The sequence below is a fragment of the Mustela nigripes genome, chromosome 12 (genome assembly GCF_022355385.1).
Source record: "Mustela nigripes isolate SB6536 chromosome 12, MUSNIG.SB6536, whole genome shotgun sequence".
Classification (NCBI taxonomy): domain Eukaryota; kingdom Metazoa; phylum Chordata; class Mammalia; order Carnivora; family Mustelidae; genus Mustela; species Mustela nigripes.
In genome coordinates this window covers 73256107-73280928 of record NC_081568.1, presented here as the reverse complement: position 1 = coordinate 73280928, position 24822 = coordinate 73256107, and the positions used below count along the sequence as shown (strand labels likewise).

The 24822-nt window shown below is 50.5% G+C and overlaps 1 protein-coding gene across 6 annotated transcripts in view; it reads right to left on the bottom strand.

Annotated features, from left to right (window-relative positions):
• The window catches only part of SLC25A48 (solute carrier family 25 member 48), a 42400-nt gene extending 18490 nt beyond the window's left edge, over positions 1 to 23910 (bottom strand). For all 6 annotated transcript variants that reach the window (XR_009407467.1, XR_009407468.1, XR_009407469.1 and 3 more), the window contains exons 1-4: positions 23676 to 23910; positions 19098 to 19141; positions 14440 to 14511; positions 12106 to 12364 (exon numbers count right to left, since the gene is read on the bottom strand). Coding sequence is in view for 3 of the 6 variants with exons in the window: in XM_059417611.1 (XP_059273594.1) it covers positions 12106 to 12364; positions 14440 to 14511; positions 19098 to 19141; positions 23676 to 23721 (421 nt within the window). In the remaining 3 variants the exon portion in view is untranslated. The remainder of the gene's footprint in view (positions 1 to 12105; positions 12365 to 14439; positions 14512 to 19097; positions 19142 to 23675) is intronic.
• Between the last annotated feature and the right edge of the window lie 912 nt (positions 23911 to 24822).

The window sequence follows — 24822 nt, the reverse complement described above, 5'->3', positions numbered from 1 at the left end:
TACCTGGGTTACCACACCCTCCTGAGAAAATGACAGCTTTAACTTGAAGCAACCTGTTTGATCACAGCCCACTAAGACACAGTGAAGATTCCAAGCCTACCTACCCTCTCCTGATTGTTTTTGAAGGTATAGGAACTCTGTGACATCAATGATGTGTCACTCAATGAGAAACAAATCTTCCAGCTAGTCGATGGTTGTTGCTGGCCCATCGCATTAGCAATAGTGGCATGGACTGTTCATATGGGACCACAAAGCAGAAAACAGAAGCAACTCTTAATCAGTTGCACCAACCAAGAGATGCTCAGAGGCTGGGCCCATCAGGGGGAGGCTCCCCTAGGGAGGGGGCGTGGTCCGAGAGGCGTGGCCCGGGGAGGCACAGCTTAGGAGGTGTGGCCCGGGGAGGAGAGCTTGAGACAGGACCTGGGGAGGTGTGGCTTGAGAGGCGTGGCTCCCGGGGGAGGTACGGCTTAGAAAACGTGACTGGGGGAGGCGGGGTTTGGGAGACAGGCAGGGCTTGACAGTTCCACTTAGAAAAGAGCTGAATCAGAGTTCTTGGTAACTCTAGCTGTTTAAAACAAACTTGGGTGACCTTTAAAAATGGACTTGGGAGGTTGCCTGCAAGCAGCTTTTGGAAATAGGTGCAACAGAAATGCGTAAATCTGCAGGTTGTTTGTGCAAAGAACCCAAGGAAGGGGGTGAGGTGCTTGGTGAGTGAGTACTTTGCTCACACTGAACCACCTGTTCTCAGCCAGTTGTTTTTGATCCTTCAGGGCTTAGCTTAGGGGGTGTACACGTGCGTGTAAAGGGATTCACATAGGGCATATTTTTTCTGGGACAAAATGTATTTAGTTTCTCTAATGAGAATTTTTTGTTCCAAAATGCAGATTAAATTACAAATCAAACTTTGATCATTTTTTATCAGGAGGCTTTGCTATTGACACCATTTTTTTTTTTCTGTACTCTAAATGAAGACCCTGTTACATTTTATGATGATACATATGGATTAAAACTCTGAAACACTCAGGATGCTTGTGATTTTCTTTGTTTTCCCAAATTCACTTAGGACCAATTCAAGCTCCCTATATCAAGACAGGCAGGATGTGGGGCACCTGGGTGGCTCAGATGGTTAAGCATCTGCCTTTTACTCAGGTCATGATCCTGAGGTCCTGGGATCAAGCCCCACATCGGGCTCCCTGTTTAGCCAGGAGCCTGCTTCTCCCTCCGTTTCTGCCTCTCTCTCATGAATAAATAAATCTTAAAAAAAAAAAAAAAAAAAAAAAACAGGATGCTCAAAGTCAATGAAATTGGCCCCTACCTAGCTCCTAATCTTCTTCAAGGAGCAGAGGACAGCCTCTACAGTTCTAAAAACAAAACAAAACAAAACAAAAACCTCTGGGGCGCCTGGGTGGCTCAGTGGGTTAAGCCTCTGCCTTCGGCTCAGTTCATGATCTCGGGGTCCTGAGATGGAGCCCCACATCAGGCTCTCTGCTCAGTGGGGAGCCTGCTTCCCCCTCTTTCTCTCTGCCTGCCTCTCTGCCTACTTGTGATCTCTGTCAAATAAATAAATAAAATCTTTAAAACAAAAACAAAACCTCTCCTCCAAGCTCCCTCACCTCAACCAGCTGGCCTACCTGGTCGGTGGGGCTGGGAGACAGGAGACACAGAAGCTGGGGACCATCATTCCGTAGACTATACAGTGTGGCTGTTTAACTTCACTGCTCTGCCCACCAGTGTAAGGTGACTTGCTTACTGGCCTCTGACTGGGCCCTCCTGGCAAGTGCCTCTGCAGGAGGTAGTTTTCAGGTTTGGCCTGTCCTAACAGGTACCCATGCAGTCACCTCTTGGGAGTTCTCCCACTTCGGAGGGCCTGAACCAGCCTAGATGCAGGCTGGGTCCCCACAGATTTGCCTCTCAGAAGCCAGGGGTTTAGCCATGCATACTGCTGGGCCCTTCCCAGGCACAAACATGAAAAACTTTCATCTCTTTCCTTTCTCAGATATTGTTCAATGTCTTCAATGGGCCATAACTGGAAACAGGAAAGGCACCTGAAATACAATGGTTGGTCACTGATCCACTGCAGTAAGGGGTAGCCAGCCCTCAGAAACACAAGGTCCGGCCACTTTCTGGAAGGGAAAGGCCCATGAGACTTCTCCTATGTACGCATAGTCAGGCATGGGATGAAAACACAACATTATTTCTCAACAGGTCACTTTCTACAGAAAATCCTTAATAACTAAGCCATCCCAGATGAGGTCCCACTGCTCCCCAGTCAGTGACGTACAGGGTTACCATGTACAGGTTACACAGGTTATTGTGCTCAAATATTTCTAGGCCAGGGAACTCCCAAATCACCGTTGGGAGCATGCACTTATTTCAGGGACCCACAAACTGGTAAGCATTATAGATTCACAGGACTCCTAAAGTATCTCACACACATGTGTAACCATTTTTCTCCTACCTGTACATGCTATTGCAGGGAACACAACAAAAATTTACTTAAATATACTAATTATCCAATAGTAACTGATCGTATGTGGCTTCTTAATCCACAGACACTGAAGGTACAGCAGCTATTCTGTGGGTTGGACACCATTTAACGGATTTAAAAGGCATTCAGGGAAAACCTGGGATTAGAAGCAGCTGGGATTCACTTTGCTGCTCAGTGGCTGCTTACCATACAATCCAGTGCAAGGGAACCCACCACATTGGCCCGCAGTTTCCTCCACCGCTTAGAAAAGGGGAAGAATAAATAGGCTGCCACCTCTTTCGCTTTTGTGAAAATTGAGTGACAATTGGCAAAGGTACTTTACTTGAGGCAAATAGTCATTCCTATTTTATTACCCCTCTCCTGATATGACTCCAGATTCTGGGAGTGCTGGATCTGCCAAACTCAGGCAGCGGTGGCCTGCAGCCAAACCTACTGGGGGAGGTTGTAGATGCCCACACAGGACTCAATACTAGCATTGAGTCCCCAACTCAGGACCATACTTGCCCTCCTCAGTTGATATAAAGACCAAATGGATGTGTCATCCCCGTATGTAACCTCACAATGGTGAGTTACGTGGTAGGCACCATCATTTCATCTCTGCTAGCTGTGTGGGACCACAGTTTGGAAAAGGTTCAGCCAAACCACCCAGAATTCAAGGACTCCTCTTGAACTACACGGCTAAATGCCTGGCCTCTTCACAAATTTCTTCCCTTTCCTTTTGGGCTGCTATGGCTCCAGCCCTCACTTCCTATTGGCAGCCCACAGCCAAGAAAGCTCAGGCTGTAGTCCTGGCTTGTCTCCAGTCCCTTGTCGTACTCCAGGGATTCTTCCTGCTCTCCCACGTAGATTTTCTTCTTTGGGAGTTAAATGGAGCAACATTCAGGGAGTTTAGCATTAGTTATTCTTGATCTGCAATGGGAAAGTCTTGAAAAATCTGCTCTATCAGAAGGCTGCTCCTCCCCAAGGCCATCCTGCCTGGAGAAGAGTGTTTTTCTTGGCAGCCATACATCTTTACGGTAGCAATAAAACTATGTTGCCAAAGAGACAAACTGAAGTACATGGTCAGGGCCTCTGAGGCCCAGTTGGTGACCTTCCCAGCCAGACATTGCCGAAGACTCAGAAAAATCAGAGAAATGGTTTCATCCCACTTTTGTTATCATTGGGCTCAGGTGGGCTTTGTGTTCTGGTGTGTGGTTGATGATCTCTTCCACCCCTCATGAGGCCCTCTCTGATGTTACCATTCCAGCCCTATTTATCTTGGCTCACAAGCTCAGAAATTAGGATCCTCTTCTCTTCAAATCCTGGCCGCATTCTGTCCCCTTCATTCTGTTCGAGCTCTTGAACATGGTAGACGCTGGCCTTGCAATGAGGTCTCCCTCAACCTCCTTTCTCTTGCCCTCAAAATCCTTTCTGGGGGCGCTTGGGTGGCTCAGTGGGTTGAGCCTCTGCCTTCAGCTCAGGTCATGATCTCAGGGTCCTGGGATCGAGCTCCGCCATCGGGCTCTCTGCTCAGCGGAGAACCTGCTTTCCTCTCTCTCTCTCTTTCTGTCTGCCTCTCTGCCTACTTGTGATATCTGTCAAATGAATAAGTAAAATCTTTAAAAAAAAAATCCTTTCTGAATTGTGTTTTATTCTCCTCTCCCAACCCAGAAACAAAAGGCTTGTTCCTTCCCCAGCCCTTGATCTCTGTCCCTAGTATCACCTCCCACCTCAGCCATTCTCCCCTCTTGATTCCCTTTTGCCTACTTCAGTGACAGGAGTTTTCCAGGACTCTGGCTTCTGGGGCACTGGAGGTGGATGGGCCAGGGCCATGCCCTGTTGCAGCGTGTCACACCTGAGGGAACACATCACCTAACACGTCACCCAACCCGAGCCTCAGTTTCCCCATTTGTAAGATAAAGAGAATGACGGCACCTCTTTTACACAGTTGCTGTGACAATTTAAAGGTAGGGGTGTGTTAGCACAGCGTGCATGGTATGGGCTTGGCCGCTGCTGACCACGGCCATTGATGCCACTGGAACTCCTCCCTGAGCTCTTTCCTGGGTCTTTCCCTTCATCTCCACCTCTTCCTATCTGTAGCTCACCTTGACATCTGCACCTAATTCATGGCCTCAGTGGTCACTTCTCAGTCACACCCCTGACTCCTCCTCCAGCCCCGACATTCCAGCTGTGGCACCTCCCACATGAACCGAGCCAGACTCAGCATGTTCTCACTCAAGCCAGCCCTCCTGCCAAGCTCCAGAACAGCAGCAGTGACAGTAATGTGTATGGGTGACACACCCCACACCAACTGCTGCCTCACACACTTCGCCATTTCATTCCCGGTGGCGGGGGGGGGGGGGGGGGGGGGGCATCCTCCCTCACAGTCACCCAACTGTGCAGTCCTGGGTCAGTGCAGACACTCCCCTCTCCTGCTTGGCCCACTGATTCTCTACCACAAATACCTCCAACTGGCCACTCCCCTCCATTCCCAGAGACCAAGGCCCTGGGCCCCCTGCTCCTGTTTCTTACCTGGTCTGTGGCAGCACACCCAAATCAACCCACCACTACTACTTTCCCCACCCTTTCCACCTCTCCTGAAGGCCAGATCCAGCTTCCTCCCACACAGCTCTGCTCAGGTCATTCTGCTGCCCAAGAGGCCACACTGCCTGCTGAACGGCGCCTAAGCCCACGCTCAGCTAAGTAAACCAAGCTCTTCACAACTCCCCCCTACACCTTCGCCCTCCCTGCATTGTAGTTAGAACTCCAACTCTGTGCTACAGTGCTCTCCATTCCCATGTGTCCGTCTCCAAAGCCTCACCAGTATTCCAACACCCCATCAAAGGCCCCTTCCTTTCTGGAGTCCTCCTGACCTGCAGAGCCAGACTCCAAGGTTCCAGAGCCTTCCACAGACTGTTCTATTCTGCTACACATCTGATTTCCCCCACCAGACTGTGCACTCCCTGAACAGGGGCTGTGTGTCTCATACCTCTGATCTATCTACTCTGCTTGGATCCCAGCAAGAGCTCAGGACATGTTTGTGAATGACGGAGCCAGAGAGTGAGTCCCAACAGGTGCCACACTCAGCCCTCTGCCTCCAGTGGGGCCGGGTGCAGTCTTGGGCTGGTTGGCACAGAGTTAAAGCTGAGTCCTCCTCCAGTGCCCAAACTCTGCCTTCTTGGGGGGGTTGAGGCCTTTGTGATTTGCACATTAATTAGGCTGTCAATGAAAACACAGACCAGAAAGCTCCCAGACTAGGGAAAAGTTGAGTGTCACTGGCCATCGGCCTCCAGGACGTGACTTGGCCCGGGCAAAGGAGGTACTGCTGGCCTCTGGGACCACAGCCCTGAATTCCAGTTCAGGCCCAGCAGGGCACCCAGAGAGGCTCATGCCCACATCAAGGGTGATGATGACTTCTAGAGGGAGGGTTTCTTCATCAGAGCCTTACAGTGCAGCTCACGGCTAACTGAACTCAGGCCAGCCTCTCCTTGCTGCCAAGCGGCAGGGGCACCAGGAGCAAACCTCCGTTAAGTTGCAGCAGTTTTCACAAGGGGTTACTGCTGTTTAGTATGCAACTCTAGTTGGGGCCAGATGGAACTTCCCTCTCAACTTCAGCCACTGCCAATGGAATGTGGTTAAAAACACACACACACACACACACACACACACACACACACACACACAAAACCTTTCTGTATAACAATTTCACAGTATGTGCCAAAAATCTAAAAATGACCAGACCCTTTGACTCATTCATGAAGCAAAGAGCCCACACATTTAGGGAAATAACCCTACATGAAAGCAACTCCATATGGACAGATTACCTGATCATATCATTATGTCTGAAAGAGGATGAACCAGCAACAATGTCAAGGTCCATCCCTAGGAACGTGTGACCTAAGTTTAGTATTACAGTGAACATCTATTTCAGGTGTTCAGTGTGTCAGGCCTGATGCTCAGATCATCATGTGAAATCCGTCATCCTCCATCCCAGTTATGAGGTAGCTACCGTCACTATGTCTGCTTTGTAGATGAGTCATCAGAGACTTGGTGACTTGAGGGGAATTGTCTAGAGTTCCTGGGTTGTGGGGGAGAATTAGAAGCAGGTAATCAAACTCTAGAAACTGAATTTTTGCCACGCTGCACCATCCCTCTCAAAACATGTGTGTGCTCATGGACACAGTGATGGAATACGGCACGTCTATGTTAAATATTAGTCGTCTATTGTTAATCATTTTAAATGTCATTTTCATAACATGGAAAATGTTGTAAACTAAGTTAAAAAGAGGATACGAAACTGGAGGAGTACCATTTCTTAACATGTTTTATCTATGCATTTAGAAAAGGAACACATTACTGTATTCACAGCGACTGGACGGGTGGATGGACGTCTTCTCCCTCCACATTGAATGTTCTAGCTTGTGTGTGTTTTCAATGACAAGTCAGCATGAATAGTTCATCAGGATGAGCTCAGTGGCTTTCTATTTGCAAGCCTTCAGGTAGCTTACCTCTTACCTCGATGCAGCCTCTATTCTACCTGTCACATGTCCCAGATGCCAGAGGCCTCCAGCACTCAGCTTCAGTATATGGGGGCACTCCCTCATGGCCCATCATCTCCACTCAGAAGTGGTTAGGACATTCTAGGGTAAATCCACAGACTATGGACAATCCCACAAGCCCAGCCTGAGGCTGCCTGGAAACACCCATCTCAGCATGGTCACCCCACAGAGTGGGCCTGACCCAGGGCGGAGACCACAGGCTCTCAGGTAGCACTAGCCCCACACCACCAGCTCCATGCTCTGCTAGGCTTCAGGGTGTGGTGTTCGCATCTGCTTTTGTTCTTAATTAAATTATATGACAATTTCCAATTCAGGCCACATGGCATCCATCACCTAGAACAGAGCTGAAGCCACCCCCTCGGAATAGGATGTGGGCTTGGCTTGCCACAGTCTCCACCACTCCCTATTACTCCCCAGCACCAGAGCAGACACGTGTGGGACCTGCTGCTTTTGTAAATGCAGAGTCATAGGGAAGTGAAATGTGTTTTGTGCTCACATTTTGAAGAGGAAAAGGGAGATGTGGTTTAGCAGGGCTGTGGGTGTCAAGATAAATGGAAGAAGTTACTCACTTATGTTACTTCCCTGGTCCCAGTGAGTCTTTGAACTTTCCATCTCTGGCCTAGAGGGTCTCTGAGGGATAAGTAAAAGAAAACCACATCCTTTCTCCCTTCCTGGGAAGATTCCTGGCAAAAAGCACTGATTACCTGCTGCCCTCCTCCAGCCCCAGTAGTGATCCTGCCCAGCCACCAAAGACCTACCCCCAAGCAGCTCGGGTGGAAGGTGAGGAACAACAGGTCAGGCAGAGATGGGCTGTGCAAAGCCATGGCATTCGGACCCACCCCTGGGAATCCAAGAGCTATGCCCACTACCTGAACAATGTAATTTTGGAGACGCTCCCAGCCTAATTCCCCCTTCCCATTTGAAACCGGATTTGGGATGAGTTTGTGCAAAGGCCCAGGTGTTATGAAAGCTGCCATCATCTCAAAATCCCAGGGCAGAAGCAGAAATAGCATCAGTGGGCTGTGAGTCAGAAAGCCTGGGGCTCCATCCCAGCTCCACTTCCCACTAGGGGAGTGACCCGAGGCCAGCTACAGAAGCTGCTGATGCCTCAGGCCCCCCTTTGTTAATGTCTAGGAATTGGGTTGCTAGAAAGATTAAACACTTACAGAGCTCCTAGCGTAGTACCTGGCGCAGGGTAAGGGACCTGGCGCAGGGTAAGGGACCAGTAAATACTGGCTATTCTGCCCCCACTGCTGTGACCTGGCTTCGCCCAGATCAGAGGCTTGAGGAACACAGCTCATGTGAACCCTCCACTCCTGGTTTCTACTCTCCCTGCACTTGCTTGGGTCAACTGTCTTTGTCTCTAGCTGCCTGCTAAGCCACTGGGCCCAGGTGCTAATGACTTAGAACTCTGCAGGGCTGAGAAACCCTGGCCTGCAGGAACCTCCCTTGGCTTCTTGTTGAGAGCCTTCCCTGAGTTCACACAAGGCCAGTTCCTGGCACACTGGAAAGGACAGAATAAACACATGTTCATTTTCTGTTGCTGCCTCAAGGGACTGACGAAAGAGGACAAGTTTCCTTCTAGCACTATGATGAACTAACAACCTAAAGCCACGGACTGTGGCCTACCCACACAGGAGTAGAGCCAGGAACTCACCCTCCTCGGATGCTGTTCAATGCCTCCTATGGTGGCAAGGGCAGGGAGAGCACCCTGGACCCTATGTTCTCACTGCTCAGAGAGCTTATCCAGGAAACGAGGCCCCAGAAGGATCTGGACTTCCCAGGTAGGCAGTTGTTCTCCAAAACTGCTCAGGCCCTGGCGAGCAGGCAGGGGTAAGCCTCAATGTAGCCGTGAGCATGTGCACAGACCTGATCTGCAACAATCCCTCCACCCTCCTTCTACCTGCCCAAAGCCCTTCCTGACCCCCAGCCTGTCCCGATTCCTCCCCTACCACCACATCTGGAGTTGCCCAATTGCTCAATGCTTTGAGCATTACAGGACAGATAGGATGTAGACACTTCTTCACCACTGCATCCCTAGCACCTAGCTCTGTGCCTGGCATACAGCAGGTGCATACATAGCACATTGGATAAACGAACAGGGCTAGCAGCCATGAAGACCTTATGGTACTGTAATGGGTATTAAGTATCAGGCATATGGTGAGTGGCTTGGCAGCTTTAGCAGCTGCCGATGGGGACTGCTCATGTCCCTAACATTGGCTGCTGCTGCACACTCAGCTTTGGGACCCCTCTTGGGTCTACCCATTCTTTGACAGCCTCCCATCCTTCTTCCGAGCTCCAGAGGCTTCTAGCCTAGCCTCAGGATTCCTTGAAGTTCAGGCCTCCGCCTGCCAAGTTAGTTACCAATCTAGCACCCTCTGCAGGGAAGGCAGGGGTGAAGAAGGACAGGACAGAGGGTGCAATCAATTAATTTACCTCCACTGTCCCAGGTGTTTATAAGGAAGGTTTTTTTTTGAGAAACATCTCCTTTGGTGTTCAGGCTCACTGTGCCTCACCTCGCCAATATATAAATGCATGCCTCCCCTTCTTCCTCCCCTTCCAGGGTCAAAGTGTCAGGTTGTGAAGGAGGCAGGTCTGCTCCCAGGAGCAGAGGAGATCCATCACTGGTAATTCTTCCAACATCTGGACCCAAAATGTCTGAAGACTTAGGGAGAGAGATTTCCTCCACACCCGAGACTGACACAAGCTTTTCTGAGAGAGGGACAGAGCCAAATGTGAACTTGGGGGTCAGGCCTCCTCATTCTCAATCAGCTCTGGATGCCCTTCATTCCTCAACATGTTTGCTTTTGTCTCTTGGATGGGACCAGATCAGTGAGCTTCAAACACTTCTATGAGGTGTCACCCTTTGGTGAAACTAAACTATACCAAGACATGGCTCAGTATGTCGAGTAGAGGGATGTGGAAACCCCTTGCCCTGTATCTCTCTGAGTGGCCCCCAAAACAATATTCTGTGACCCTCAGGATGAGCCAGCCTGCTGGGGTCCCGTGTCACCCCACATGCTGACAGTGACCACTTAGTGTCCCTCAGGCATGACCCGACATGTTAGGGCAGCTGGTCCCAGGCTCTCCACGGGCCCCAGTGAGGATAGCAGCAATAGGGGCTATGCAGTCCTGTCCTGGAAACCTCCTGGGCCGGGCAAGATATGCAGGCTGAATCAAGGCGCTGGGGCTGGGGGCAAGAGAGCTGCTGGGCTGGAATGCTCCCGAGTGCACTCTCTGGGCTTCAGCTGCAGAACCCAGATGAGCCCAGCGAGCCTGGCCTCTGTGGGCAGAGGGCTCAAGGCAGCCCACTCAGAATGCTGCCAGCAAGAGGGGTCTTGTCCACGAGAGCTGTCAGCCCAGATCAGATAACTGAGGTGTCAGAAAGGACCACAAATCCAGCCCTTCCCTTATGTGGACAGGAGACGGTGGCCCAGGCAGGAGCAGTGCCTTGCCTGAGGAGACAGTGACATCAGAGCCAAGAACCAAACCTGGGGAGAGTGAAATCTGTCTAAGACCCCAGATCATCCTTTCTCAAGAGCTGGCACCTTCTACTCCAAACATCAAGCACCTTCCCATTCTTTCCATCCTCCTTTAGGCAAAGCACAGCAGACACAGACACTCCTCTCTCAAGACGAAGGAAGTAACACACTCAGCCTGTAGTTCAGGAGGGCTGTTTAACACACCAAGAAATGAAGTTCCAACCAGAACGTCAAAGAGGGGAAGAGGAATGACCCCTCACCCCGGCCACAGGTGGTGCAGGGGTAAGGCCTCCCAGAAAACTCCCTGGTGTTGGGGATGGGTGTGGTTTTGAGACTCATGAGTCCCTCAGGGCCCCAGGCCTGATTTAATGCTCTGGGTTGCTCTTCTAAAATTCTTTTTTTTTTTAATTTTTAATTTTTTATAAACATATAATATATTTTTATCCCCAGGGGTACAGGTCTGTGAATTGCCAGGTTTACACACTTCACAGCACTCACCAAAGCACACACCCTCCCCAATGTCCATAACCCCACCCCCCTTCTCCCAACCTCCCTCCCCCCAGCAACCCTCAGTTTGTTTTGTGAGATTAAGAGTCACTTATGGTTTGTCTCCCTCCCAATCCCATCTTGTTTCATTTATTCTTCTCCTACCCACTTAAGCCCCCATGTTGCATCACCACTTCCTCATATCAGGGAGATCATATGATAGTTGTCTTTCTCCGACTGACTTATTTCGCTAAGCATGATACGCTCTAGTTCCATCCACGTTGTCGCAAATGGCAAGATTTCCTTTCTTTTGATGGCTGCATATTATTCCATTGTGTATATATACCACATCTTCTTGATCCATTCATCTGTTGATGGACATCTAGGTTCTTTCCATAGTTTGGCTATTGTGGACATTGCTGCTATAAACATTCGGGTGCACGTGCCCCTTCGGATCACTACGTTTGTATCTTTAGGGTAAATACCCAGTAGTGCAATTGCTGGGTCATAGGGCAGTTCTATTTTCAAAATTTTGAGGAACCTCCATGCTGTTTTCCAGAGTGGTTGCACCATCTTGCATTCCCAGCAACAGTGTAGGAGGGTTCCCCTTTCTCTGCATCCTCGCCAGCATCTGTCATTTCCTGACTTGTTAATTTTAGCCATTCTGACTGGTGTGCTCTTCTAAAATTCTTAATCATTTTTGAACAAGGGGTCCCCCATTTTCCTTCTGCACTAGACACCACAAATGATGCCACTGGTCCACTGGTCCTCACCCACCAGTCATTCATTATCTGTGTGGCCCTGTCTAAGGGTCGTCACTTCCAGGAGCCTCCACTTTCTCCTCTGTAAAATGGACATGGTCATAGCACCCACCTTAAAGAATTGTTAGGAAGACCAATGAAGAGAGCATACCCAGAACGCTAAGCAGGTGGTTGGCATGGAATAATTAATGACTGTTTACTACAATTGATCAAAATGCTAACTGCAGACTCTTAGACGACAACGCAGGTACTCTGCTCAACAAAGAAAAGACAAGCAGCCACATCCCAGATCTGGCGGACCAGGGAAGAGCCACTGGTGCCCAGACTCCAGGCCCCTCCCCTCCTCTTACCTTCCTGAAACGGCTGCGTTTGCATCTGCAGCCGGATCTTGATGAGGTCCACGGGCGTCCCCAGCCCAACAGAGACCACACCAGCCACCATGCTGGCTAGGAGAAGGTCAGACAGTGTGTGGGACCGGCTGGCCTCGGACTCCCGGCCGTGGTACTGGCTGAGGAACCGCTGTGTGTTACTGAAGACCCCAAACACCACCGAGTTGTAGACAGCGATGCTGGCAAGGGGAAAGGACATGCCCTTGAAGAAGCCGAACACCTGTGGGAAAACCAGGGGGCAGGAGCATGAGGGCCTTGGGCTGTCTGCAGGCCAGGTGCCAGGCTCCCCATGTGGCACTTAGCATAGACCCTGCCCTCTTGGAGCCCGCAGGCTGGGAGGTGACACCATGGGAAAACTAAATCATCATGTCGGTGACAAGAATTAAAAAAAAAAAAAAAAAAAAAGTTGCTGGTGTGATGGGAGGGCCCAGGTGGGTGAGTGAGGGGTGGCTCTCCATTCGCCCGCAAGGCATAATCTGGCCCAAGGGAGGAACCCACTTCTGTAGGCAGTTCTGTTTCCTGAGTCCGGGTGCCCTGGGCCTGGAACCCATATTTGCCACCAGAGTGGCAGCGTTCTTGGGCTGGAAAGCTATCAGGCTGCATCGAGCTCTCATGGGCGGTGGTCTTGCTGAGCACCCCTCATAACTTCCTCATTTGCCACTCGACCAAAAGCATTCTATAGGGCACTTGTCATGGGCCAGGCCCTGGGGGCCAACTATAAGAACGAAATACTCGCTGCCATCACTGAGCCCACATCTGGGGGTAGGAGAAGGGAGGGTGCAACAGATAAACTGACAGGTGATTAAAATTCAACCTGCTAAGGGTGTGGTAAGGGTCTGAGGGGAAGGGAGCTGCAGAAGGACAGCACCAACAGGCTTCCTTTGCACATAAGCAGAGACCACAGCAGAGGGTGCTGGAGTTTGAGAGGAGAGGGTCCTTTCCACACTGAACTCTCAGGGAACATCACAGACACTCCTCTGAAATCTGGAATATTCCACAGGCCCTTGAAGGAGTCAGGGCAGCACTTACTTTCAGCCCCGTGCCAAAAATGAAAAAATACCAGGAAGCTATTGTACCAACTCCAGGCTGCACACAAACCTGCTAATCCTGACCTGGCTCAGAGGTAGGACACCACATACATACGCACACACACCTTCACACACACATGCATGCATACACACATGCACACACTCCTCCTCCCCACCTCAGGTTCTTCTTCCAAAAAAAGCTTCCTCAGATAATGTGGGACATCACTCAGCCTTGAGGTGCTGTGTCTCCAAGGAACATGTGCAGTCCCCACAAAATGGCCCAGAAACAGGGGGGTGTGCAGCTGGGGCTGGCAGGCACTGTGGAGAATGTGTGCCCAATAGCAGAATCAGGGGCCACTTCTCAGAGAACTGGGGAATCACACAGCACCCCGAACAGCTTGCAGTCCATTGTAAAGCAGCCCAGCAAGAGAGTTTGAGCAATGCCCAGGCACAAAACACACCTCTGAGGAAAAAGTCCGGGCACAGGCAGGAGGCTCCTGAGCCCCAGGGCACTTGCTAGGATGGAGGCTGTGGAGATGGTGGTCGACAAGAAGGCCACATTTCCAGGTACTCAAGGGAAAGCCCAGGGCTGCTATCAATGATTTCTTTAAATCATCAAGTCATTTCATCATTAATTAGAAAATGTATTTTAAATTCCCCAAAGCAGGGCTTTAGAAAGTCTTTGGAAAGCACACACTCATTCTTAAGAAGGGCACATGATACATCTTCCACAAAATATTATTCGCATTTTCCTGTTTGGGAAGGAAAATCCTAGGTCCCCTGCCTTCTAGCAACCTGAGGGACAAGCCAGCTCTGGGCATCTGGAATCCCAGGGCCTAGCTCCCGCCACCCTAGGTGAAGGGACGCCTGTGAGCAAACAGTTTACCGGTCTCACCTTTGGCTCTGAAAACTGACAGGTCCCTCTGTTTCTGCAGGAATTTTCCACTCTGTGATTCTAAATTCCTCAGAATTTCTCTAGAGAGGTTTCACAAAATCAGCCCTCCCCCCCACCCCCGCTCCATAACAGCATACAAGATGGCTGGGTTAAGTTTAGAGGACATACAATATTTGAGGTGTGGCGTGAGATGGAGAGAAGAGGCAACACAGAGCCAGAAGCGATGAGCAGGAATGAACGGGCCTCCAGCCTGACGGGCTGGTGTTGGGGCTCTGGCCGCAGGGCCCAGGCCCTGGGCAGGCTTCGAACTGTGTGCAGGAGTCCCTGAGGGGGACAGCTCCAGCCCCGGTCCCGGGTCCCGGAGGCACTTACACTCTCCCTCTTGTACACCGTGCGGATGCAGCTGAGGGTGTTCCCATAGTTGATGCCGGCCTGCAAGCGAGTCTGTGGAGAGATGCAAGGAGGTGAGGGCCCAGGCCAAGAGGGTTCACATCCCCACTGCCCCAGAGAGCATGGGCTTGTGACACTGAGGCTCTTCCTGGCCCAGCCAGGAAGGAGGGCAGGATTTCTGTCCCCGCCAGGCTGGTGCTCTGTCCTCTGCCGACACTGCCTCCTTCAGTGTCCCCTTCAGGCCTTGCTGAGCATGGCAGAAGCACTCTTGGGCTGAGAGAAGAACAAAAGTCTCTTTTTTGTTCAAAAGTAATGTTTGTTGGGGGACATGATCCCCACCTCTTGAGTGCAAGCACTTTCCAGGGCTCTGCCCCATCCGCTGCCCATCATTCTGCCATCCTAAGTATTCCCCGAGTGACCCGCCCTTCGTAGCTCCAGAACCCCTTTCATCTCTCACCGGGATGGTACGCTGGTTGCCTGTGGGTTTCCCCACTGGCTCCTGCTCCCTCTCAGTCCTTGGCCTGCGTCTACATAATAGTCACACTGATCACTTCTGACAAGAGCAGATTGCTATTTACAGCTCACTGGTGGCTTCCCACCAGACTCAGAGTCAACCTCCCACTCTCTACCAGTGTCAAAGAGGCCTGGGTTGGCACCAGGCCTGCCTCTCACCCCTGCATGTCCTTTCCTCCATGCCCCTGCCCTCTGAGCCCACCACGTGGTACATCCCCCAGTCCCTGGCCTTACTTTCCCCTCCCCCACCCTGCCTGAACTCTCCACCGGCTCTTCCTTCCCCCAGAAGGCTCTTCCTTCAGCTCCTGCTTATCCTTTGTGTCTGAGCTTGTCATATCTCTGTTTACTTTGGGTTTATTTGGGCTCCCCCTCTATGGCAGGGCTGTCTCACATTTCCCTCTTGTCCCCATGCTGAGCATGGCCCTGGCACATAACCCCTTTGAACCGGCTAAATGAGGGACTAGAAGGGAAGACATGGTGTCCTCTATTGGAGGTTGGCTCTTGTGACCAGGGGATCAGTAGATAGGCATGGGGAGTCTGAGGAGGCTCTTAGAATTGTCAGGGCACCCCCTCTGAGCCTGGTAAGAAGGAACTCCAAGAACCACAGGAGCAGTGACCTCACCCGCCCACTAAAACCCAGGGATCCCTGAGGACTAAGACCCAGAGTGCAGCCTAACACATCACACTAACAGCCTGAACTCAGTGTGTAGACAAGGAGCAAAGACTCTGGCAGAACACATATCATAAAGGTGATGGTCTCTGAGGTGAAAATCACAGGAAATGTTTTTTCTGCCCTGAATGGTGTTTCATGTCTGACTTTCTTACGATAGACAAGGGTTACCTTCATTATTTTCAATTTACATCATTAAAAAAAATAATAAGTATACAACTAATATGGGAATAAATTTTCTTAGTAAAAAAAAAAAATTCAACATTCTCCCTCCTCAGTCCACCCTGCCCCCCTGCCTGAGCTAACCAGCATGGCTAACAGTGTGGCTACAAGCTTGATAGGCATTCTTCTCCATGGGCTTAGAGACCCCTACGGCCGTGGAAAATCCACAGCACTCTCACAGGCAGGACAGGTAAATGGTAGTGTATGTTTTATAAGTGTTATTTTCATAATCAAAGAAATGTAGCCGGTGACTCATCCAACCAGTACGATTGAATGCCTGTTTTCCAACAGCCACTGTTCCACTCTCAGGAGACTTTCAGCAGTAGAGGAAACCAACTTCCTGGCCTTGTGGAACTTAGAACTAAGTGGGGATGGGGAGAAAAAAGAGTCAATAGTAGGTAATTCCCAAGCAAATATCTATGTCTGCTGAGGACAAGTACCATGGCAAAAAACAGACCTGGGTGTCAGAAGTGTGGGCTGATTGAGGGAAAATGCAGTATTTAACTTCTGGAGGTCAAGACATGGGGAAGGCACAGAGAGATGAGAAGCAGGCTCACACAAATGGGCAGATCCACAGAGCTCTACCTTGGGGTGAGGTATCCCCAACCAGGACAAGAATGTAGGCGAGGAGACTTGAGCACAGGCCTCCCTCTTTCCTTTATTTAAGGCTGGTGTGGGGGTGATACTCTCCACTGGCCCCAGTGTGGGCAGGGCTGCCTCTGGGGACTGAATTCCCAAGAAGGTTCAAGTTCCACTGAAAAGCTCAAGGGCCCCAGTTACTCAAGCAAATCGTACATGAGGAAGCTCAACCTAGGAGTCAATCCCAGGTCACAGAGGAGTTTTAAAACCATGGAGCAAGGGTCTCCCAGCCATACTGAGCCCTTGGGAAGGCTGCCACGGAGGCCAGGTGCATGGCACACGCCTCTGGGGCCTCGGCTCCAACAGAGGCTGGAATTTAGTTGCAACAATTGCGTTCTTGGGGAAGTACGGGGCCTCTTCCAGAGCTTACCTCACAGAATCCCAAAAATGCCATGCAGCCTAGACACTCTCCCCGTTTTACAGATGGAGAAAGCTAACTTCTTGTATTAGTTCTCCTACTGCTGCCATAACAAATTATGACCAATTTGGCGGCTTGCCACAAGTATATTTCATTCCCTTACCAGTTTGCTGCTGGTCTAAAGGCAGCTGAGCCCCGATCAGGAAGTCCTGGGCATACTGCATCAGGCATACACCCCAAATGCACCAGCTGGGCCAAGAGGCATCTGAGAATCTGGATCCCAGCTTCAGGGCCACTGTGCAGCCAGGGGCTGGCCCTCCCACCAGTGATGGGGCAGTCATGGGCAGGAAAAGAGCCTCCGACCTAGGTTAGCAGCACAGGAGTTTTTAGCTTGGGTCTTCCCACGGCAAGCTCTGGGACCTCAGAGAAGTCCCAAGGCACTCGCAACACAAGACAAGCTTGTGTGTTCATCAGGATGGCAACGGTTCACTCATGACTCTGCCACAGGGACGATCTTCACAAAGGCCCTGCTGGGAGATGCTCTTTGCCCATTTTTCAGATGACGAAAGCAAGGCTCGGGGAGGTAAAGTGCTGCACCCTGGTCACAGGAGAGTAGGTGGGCAGGCTGAGAATGCACTCCAGATTATTTCACCTCTAAAGCTCTTACCTGGACCTTTCTAAGACAGGGACTGCAGAGAAAATGTAAGCCAGAAGAAAGGAAGGAAGGAGCATGTTCTGGGAGTAACAAGGGCCCTGGGCCATATCCCTGGGCTGAGCCCAGGCCAGCCATACTTATAAGCTGGCATCACCAGGCTGGTACCCTGCCCAGGGAGATTCTCAGGCTGCGCAGAGACTGGATTTGATGTATCAGGAAGGGTTCCCTCAGAGACTCCAGGGGCAGAGAGGATAGGAGGAGGAGCACTCCAGCCTCTTCAGGTGGCCAGACTTACCTCTGTGGGGAGAGGGCACCTTCAACAAGCCCCTGGCCTGGCGAGGGGTAAGAGAAGGATGCTCTACCAGAGAGACACAAGAGGCAGTTTGTGCCAGGAATGTAGCTGGAAGGCAGGGACTGGATTTGCCTGGTCTACCACTGATGCCTTGCTATCCCCATACCGTCTACACACAGAACATGTCCAGTATGCGAAAGTATGAGAAAAAGCAAGGCCCATATGGGGCTGATCCCCATCAAGAAGAAAGCAGGCCTAGGCTCTGACCCAGGAGGGGCCCGCTGTCAGAGAGGGAGGAAGACAGGGCAGGGGGTGGAGGGGAGGCGGGTTGTGATCGTAGCAGCCATTTGGCGAGAGCCAGAGCAGCTTGTCTTAGCGCACAATCCAGGCAACGTTTTAGATAAGACTGTGCAAGTCAAGGGTGAGAAGGCACTATTTGAGACCATGCCCCAAGGTATGGCTCTGTAGTCCTGTTCACCACAGAGGACAGGGGGCAGCGACGGGGGTGGCATCAAAGAATATCCCTTTGTAGAGCGCCTCACTCCCTCACTCCTGAATACTTTGACACCTGGAATGACCTCAGGCAAGCCCTTTGCCCTTCCTGGGCCAGCTTCTCCGTCCGCAGAACAAGGGGTGTGGATGAGCTCCATGCCAGAAGGCCGTGCTGGGTCCTCAAACCTCCCCCACTTCCTGGAGTTATAATGGTTCCCTATTCCCAACCCAAGTCCACAGCCCTGCTCTGACAGTGAAGGCCTCCCAGGATGGAGTGCTGACCCACCTTTCCTGGTTTCTGATCTAGAGCAGCTTTCGCAAACCTGCTGCATCGGCCAAACTGGCCATGCTGGCTTTTCCCAAACGTGGCCTGCACATCGTGTCCTTACCTCAGTGTCTTAGCTCTAGCCTGGATATCTGTTCTCATAACCTGAAACCCAACCTTAAATTCCGGACTCAGCTGCTACCTCACGCCTGAAGCCTTTCTTGTTCCTTAGTTGCACAGAGACTGGCAGGGGATGCTTAGCATTGCCTTGGCTCCCTCCCTCACAGCCCATGAGAAGCTGGAGGCAGGTATGCAACATTCACAAAAACAAAATCACTGCCAAGTAACCAGAGGAGAGCAAGGATTCCAAACCAGTCCTCCCAGCACTCCACCCCACCCCCACCCCCAGGGTTGGCATAGAGAATCTGCCTTGGGCTGGAGACTGTCTTGGGATCAGCAAAGGCAGATACATTCCTGGAGACAGACTCACTCCAGGCCGCTTTCCAAGAGTAAAGACAAACATGGCTGCTGTACCTTGACTGTGTCTAGAGGGTGGCCAACGATGACACTGGCTGCACCTGTTGATCAAAGAAGAAGAAGAGCTGGTCACTGACCCCTGGATTCCTCACATGTACCAGTTGGTTCTTGGGATAAGACAAACAGCTCGGGCACTCACATTCACTCATTCAGTCAATGCCCAGTTACCAGAGCCTCCCCTGACCCACTGCAATGTGCTAGGCACTGGCCCAGTCACTGAGGAAGGCAGAGAAAATGAAGTAAAACCTGGGCCCTGCCTCAAGAAACAAGCACTCCAAACAAAGGGCAGTGAAGTTGCTGGGACAACTGGTGATCCACATGCTTAAGAATGAAGCTAGACCCCTACCTCATGCCATATACAAAAACAAACTCAAGGGAAACTAAAGACCTTAATGGAAGCATTGAAACTATAAAAATCATTTGCTGAAACACAGGGGAAAAAACTTCATGGTCTTAGATTGGCAACAGATCCTTAGAACACCAAAAGCACAAGTCACAAAAGAAAAAATAAATTGTATGTCACACAAATTAAAACTTTGTGTGCAGCAAAGGACACTATTAAGAAGGTGAAGACAAGTTATAGAATGGGGAGAAATATCTGCAAATCATATATGTGATAAGGGTCTTGTATCCAGAATTTATACGAAATACTTAAAACTAAAAAAAAAAAAATAAGTATTTTTTTAAATGTAGGCTTCATGCCCAACACGAGGCTTGAACTCACAACCCTGAGATCCCAAGAGTCTCACATTCTACTAACTGAGCCATCCAGGTGTGCCTCCCCATTCTTTTTTTTTTTTTTTTTAAAGCAAAGGATGGGAAGAGACATTTCTCCAAAGAAAATATACACATGGCCAAGGTGTACATGAAAAGATGTCTAAAACCATTAGACATTAAGGAAATGCAAATCAACATCACAGGGAGATTCCCCTTCATACCCATTAGAATGGCTACAATTATTTGTTTGTTATTGTTTTTTTTTTTTTTTTCTTAAAGGCAAACAGTAAGTGTTGGTGAGGATATGGAGAGACTGGAACTCTTGCTCATTCCTGGTGGGAGTGTAAAATGTTGCAGCCACTGTGACAACGGTTTGTCATTTCTTCAAGAAGTGGAACAAAGAATTACAATATGACGCAGCAATTCCACTCCTAGATAGAGAGCTAAAAGATCGGACCACGGGCACTGGAACAAGTACATGAACACACATATTCACAGCAGCACTATTCGCAATGGCCAAAAGGTGGAAACAGCCCAAATGTCCATTAGTACATGAGTGGGTAAATGCAACGTGATGCTGTAAATCCTTGCAATGAATCCTGTTGAACATCAACGGGAATGAAGTGCCGATGCCCTTACAGTTTGGAGGAAGGGTGCAAGAGGCCAGACGCAGAAGGTCCCAGGGTGTCTGATTCCATCTACTCTAATTATCCAGAACAGGCAAACTCACAGAGACAGAAAGCTGGTTAGGGGTTGTCAGGGCTTGAAGAGAGGGGAAATAGGAGTGACTGTTTGATGGATCCAGAGACTTCTTTGGGCAGGAGGAAAATTTGAAACTAGACAGAGCTGACAGGTGCACAACCGTGAATGCACTAAATGCCACTGAATCGGATGCTTGAAAATGATTATTTCTAGGTTATGTGATTTGTGCCTCAAAAGGGGGAGGGGTGTGAAGAGAAAACATGGAAACGTTTTGGTTACCTATAGTTCAGTTTACTTCACTTTCTTTAGACCTCACTTTTAGCAGGTGTTGGTGGGAGTCATATTAGCACCTACCTCATGATTCCATTGCAAGAATGAAATGAGCCAATGAAGGTCAAGTACCAGCAGAGTTCTGGCTCTAATAGGCTGTCACTATCCACTTTTAGTTGTTTTTTTTTTAAATTTGTTTTTTTTTAATGTTTTTATTTTTAAGAAGGCTTCTCTGACATGGTGATGGAATCTCTGGATTTTTCTTCTCACAGAAAAATGCCCATCTGTGCACACAGTTGCAAAGGCCTGAACAAATTCCCTGCCACGCTGATGAGGAGTGAAGCCTTTCTGTCTGCAGGGGTGATTTAACCAGGTAAGGCAGTCCTGGAATATGAGATGGGTAGAGGGGCAGAGGAAAAAGCTAACCCCAGAACAGACATGCGCTCTGTCTAGAACCTCCAGACCCTTCTCAGTCCCTCCTTCCCACAGAAGTGGGCGCAGGCAGAAAGGTGAGAGGCAGAAGGAAATGAGTATTCATTCTACAGGAGCCCCTCCCAGCAGGGAAGAGAGGACTTCTGGTCTCCAGATTCTAGTTGCTTCACTATGAGCATCCCTTAGCCCAGGAAAGCAGCCTCCAAGCCCACCTAGGACATGTATCTCCCTGGTATCTCCCTGGTCATTCATTAGCCCATGCATCTGAAAGCAGGGAATACAAAGATCAGAAATGGGACCATCAGGTCAGTGGTTTCCAGACCTTAGGGCCTCACAGACCAGTAAAACTTCCAACAAAATGTAAAGGATGTCATGGTGGGATTTTATCCTGCAAGTTCATTAAGAAAGAACACAGCTAGAGAGGAGTACAGGGGTTAGGATTGCCCTGGTACCAGGCTGTGTAGGTTGGATTCCAGGGCTCCAGCTAGATGCATGGCCTTGGGCAAATCACTGAATGTCTCTATGCACCCATTTTCTTGTTGGTAACATGAGGATGTAATAATGGTAGCTACCTCACTGGGGCTACAAAGAAATATACACCAATAGACATGAGACCATATACTGTCTGATTCAATTTGCATAAAATGCCAAGAAAAGGCTAATTTATCAAGCCAGAAAGTAGATTCAGAAAGTTGCCCAGAGGGAGAAGGAGGGCACGGAATTTAACTGTGAATGGGCATTAAGGATCTTACTGGGGAAGAAAATGTGCTAGAATGAATTTATGGTAACTGCCGCACCACTGGTAAGGTTGCTAAAAATCACCGAATTGTATACAAATTTGATGCATAAAATAACCTCAGAGAAGTCATTTTAAAATTACCTGTGGCACTTCAACAGCACCTGCTATTGACTTAGCATTCAGGTATGATCCTCATCCTCACTCCACGGAAACAAGAAAACCCCCAAATCAAAAGACAACAACAAAATGATAACATCAACTCGCAGAATAAAGGACAATCCACTATTTACTGTGTGACCTGGGGAGGGTCCCAGGATCATCAGAGACCTGGAGCTACTTGGACAGCCTTACCCTCAAATCCAGCCAGGGACAGCCCTTCTGAAGTTCGTCTGGCTATGCAAGCGGACAGCCTTAAGTAGGGACGGCTCTCCCCCAGAATAGCTGACAGTTGTTCAAAGAGGGCCCGAATAGGGCCAGTGGGCCCCTGGGTAGCACCCCTGACCCCATGGTGAGGTTAGAAGAGGGAGGTCTAGAAAGCCTGTACAAAAGAACTGCTTATAGTGAAAGGGACCTCCTGTGTTCATGACAGCAAGAAGCAGGGGCCCTGCAGCGGTGTGCTGGGGGACAAAGGCAGGAGGAACCATCAGAAAGGGATCCTGGAATGCTATCTGGTCTGTTGTTCTTTTTATCTGTTTCATTTTCATTTTCCTATAAATCTCCTGGTCCCCATTTCCAGAACACTTGGTGAGGCACAAACACACTAATTTATAGCCTCTGCCTCAGCACCTCAGGTTTTTGGTTTTGTTTTTGCTTTTGACTTTGGGTGGAGGTTGCAATTGCCAACATCCCTTTTTCGAGGATCCTCTTAGAATGGGCCAAAAGAAAGATAACCTTCTACAGTAAGTGCTAGTGCTTCCCATCCCCTCCCTGGGCCCCATCCATAGCTGATAAAAGGAGAGAAATAAACCTACTGTAAAGAGATGATCAGAGAAGCAAGGAAATGCAGGCAACTCTTGCCCAAGCAAACCCATCCCGGGCCCAGCAGACACTGGCTCCAGGAGCGGCTCCAAAGCAAAAATGGCTCTAAGACTGCCGGGAGGAGAAACCGGACAGTCAGTGGATAAAAGCTGAAAACTGGAAGGGTTCCTCCTATCTGGCAATGGGCACCTGCAGCCAGGCGCTGGGCTCGCAGCTCTGCGCCCGCACCCTTCAGCCAGGGCGCCCTCTAGGGCCAGCCAGATCGCGAGGCCGGGCTCCCCATCCCGCGCCCGGGACAACCGCCACCCTCACCCAGAAGTTCTTGCAGTTGTGTCCTCAAACTCGGGCGCACACCCGGTCTCCGAAGGGTGTGTGCGCGCCAGGCACTCCATTGGCTGTCGGCTTCGACGGCAGGTTTAAAAGTTACCGGAGACAGTCCTCGGGATCCTCACTTTGAGGCAAAGCCGCAGCTCAGGGGGAACCTGCGACGCTGGCGGGGCAGCGGGCGAGGGACAGCAGGCGAGGGACAGCGAGGCCAGCAGGCGCGGGGCGGTGGAGCACTCCGGGAGCAGGCGGCGAGCACGGTGTGCGCCGGGTGGAGTCGCAGGGGTGCGGGGCGCCCAGACGTATCACGGTCTGTAAACTCGGCCGGGTCTCTGGTTTTCTCCCCGGCCCGGACGTATCCTGCAAGCACACTCACCTCCCGGAGGTTCCCTCCCATCCAGGCTGGGGCTCACCTCCGATCCAGCCCGCCGCGAAGTCCTCCAGCTGGAAGCTGCCCATGGCCGGAGCCGCGGCTCCTCGCACTCCCAGAGCCCGGTTGGTGCCCAGTCAGAGGCCGCGGCGCATGCCCCGCCGGCCCGCGTGTCGGGGGAGGAGGTGGGAGACTAGAGCGCACCCCAGGACCTCCCGCAAGCCCTGACTCGGAGCTGCGAGGCGGCGGATCAGTAGCCGCGCTCACCTCTCCAAGCGCCCGCCGCCGCGGCTAGTACGCCCCCAGCGGACCTTAAAGGCGCAGCACCTCGCCGCTCCCGGACACTGGGTCCGGTGCGCGGGGTATTCCCTCAGTGTCCCCTTCTCCATCGTCCATGCCGGGCCACCTCACACCCTCCACGCCTCGAGGTGAAGATGCCGGCCCTGCCTTGTTCACACTTTCCCCCGAGACACTGCAAGAGATGTCAGGGACAGTTTTGCAAAATTCATTAGAGGTGGAAAGGGAGGCTTTATCCCAAGTCTAGAAGAACGTGATCACAAACACCAGGAGGTGATAGGATCATTTATTTTATTTATTTATTTATTTATTATTTTATTTTATTTTATTTTTTATAAACATATATTTTTATCCCCAGGGGTACAGGTCTGTGAATCACCAGGTTTACACACTTCACAGCACTCACCAAAGCACATACCCTCCCCAATGTCCATAATCCCACCCCCTTCTCCCAAACCCCCCCCCCCCCGCAACCCTCAGTTTGTTTTGTGGGATTAAGAGTCACTTATGGTTTGTCTCCCTCCCAATCCCATCTTGTTTCATTTATTCTTCTCCTACCCACTTAAGCCCCCATGTTGCATGATAGGATCATTTAAACCAGTGCTGGAGGACTTCTAACTGACTGCGCAGGGAGCAGCTTAGCCCCAAGTCCTTAGTTTTCCGAGGAGCTGATTGAAAGCTAGGAGACAGTTCCGCTGTGAAAGACACAGGACACAATTTTGCAGGCCCTTTTTGGAGGTCAAGGACTCTTCCATGGCCACACCCTCCACACCCCTCTGGCTAGTCCCAGGCTGCAGAACCCTATCTATTCAAGAATAAAGAGTCTGTGGAAAGCACCTAGCCCCAAGTTAGACTCAAGTCAGCTCAAAATAAATACTTGCTATCTGGATGTC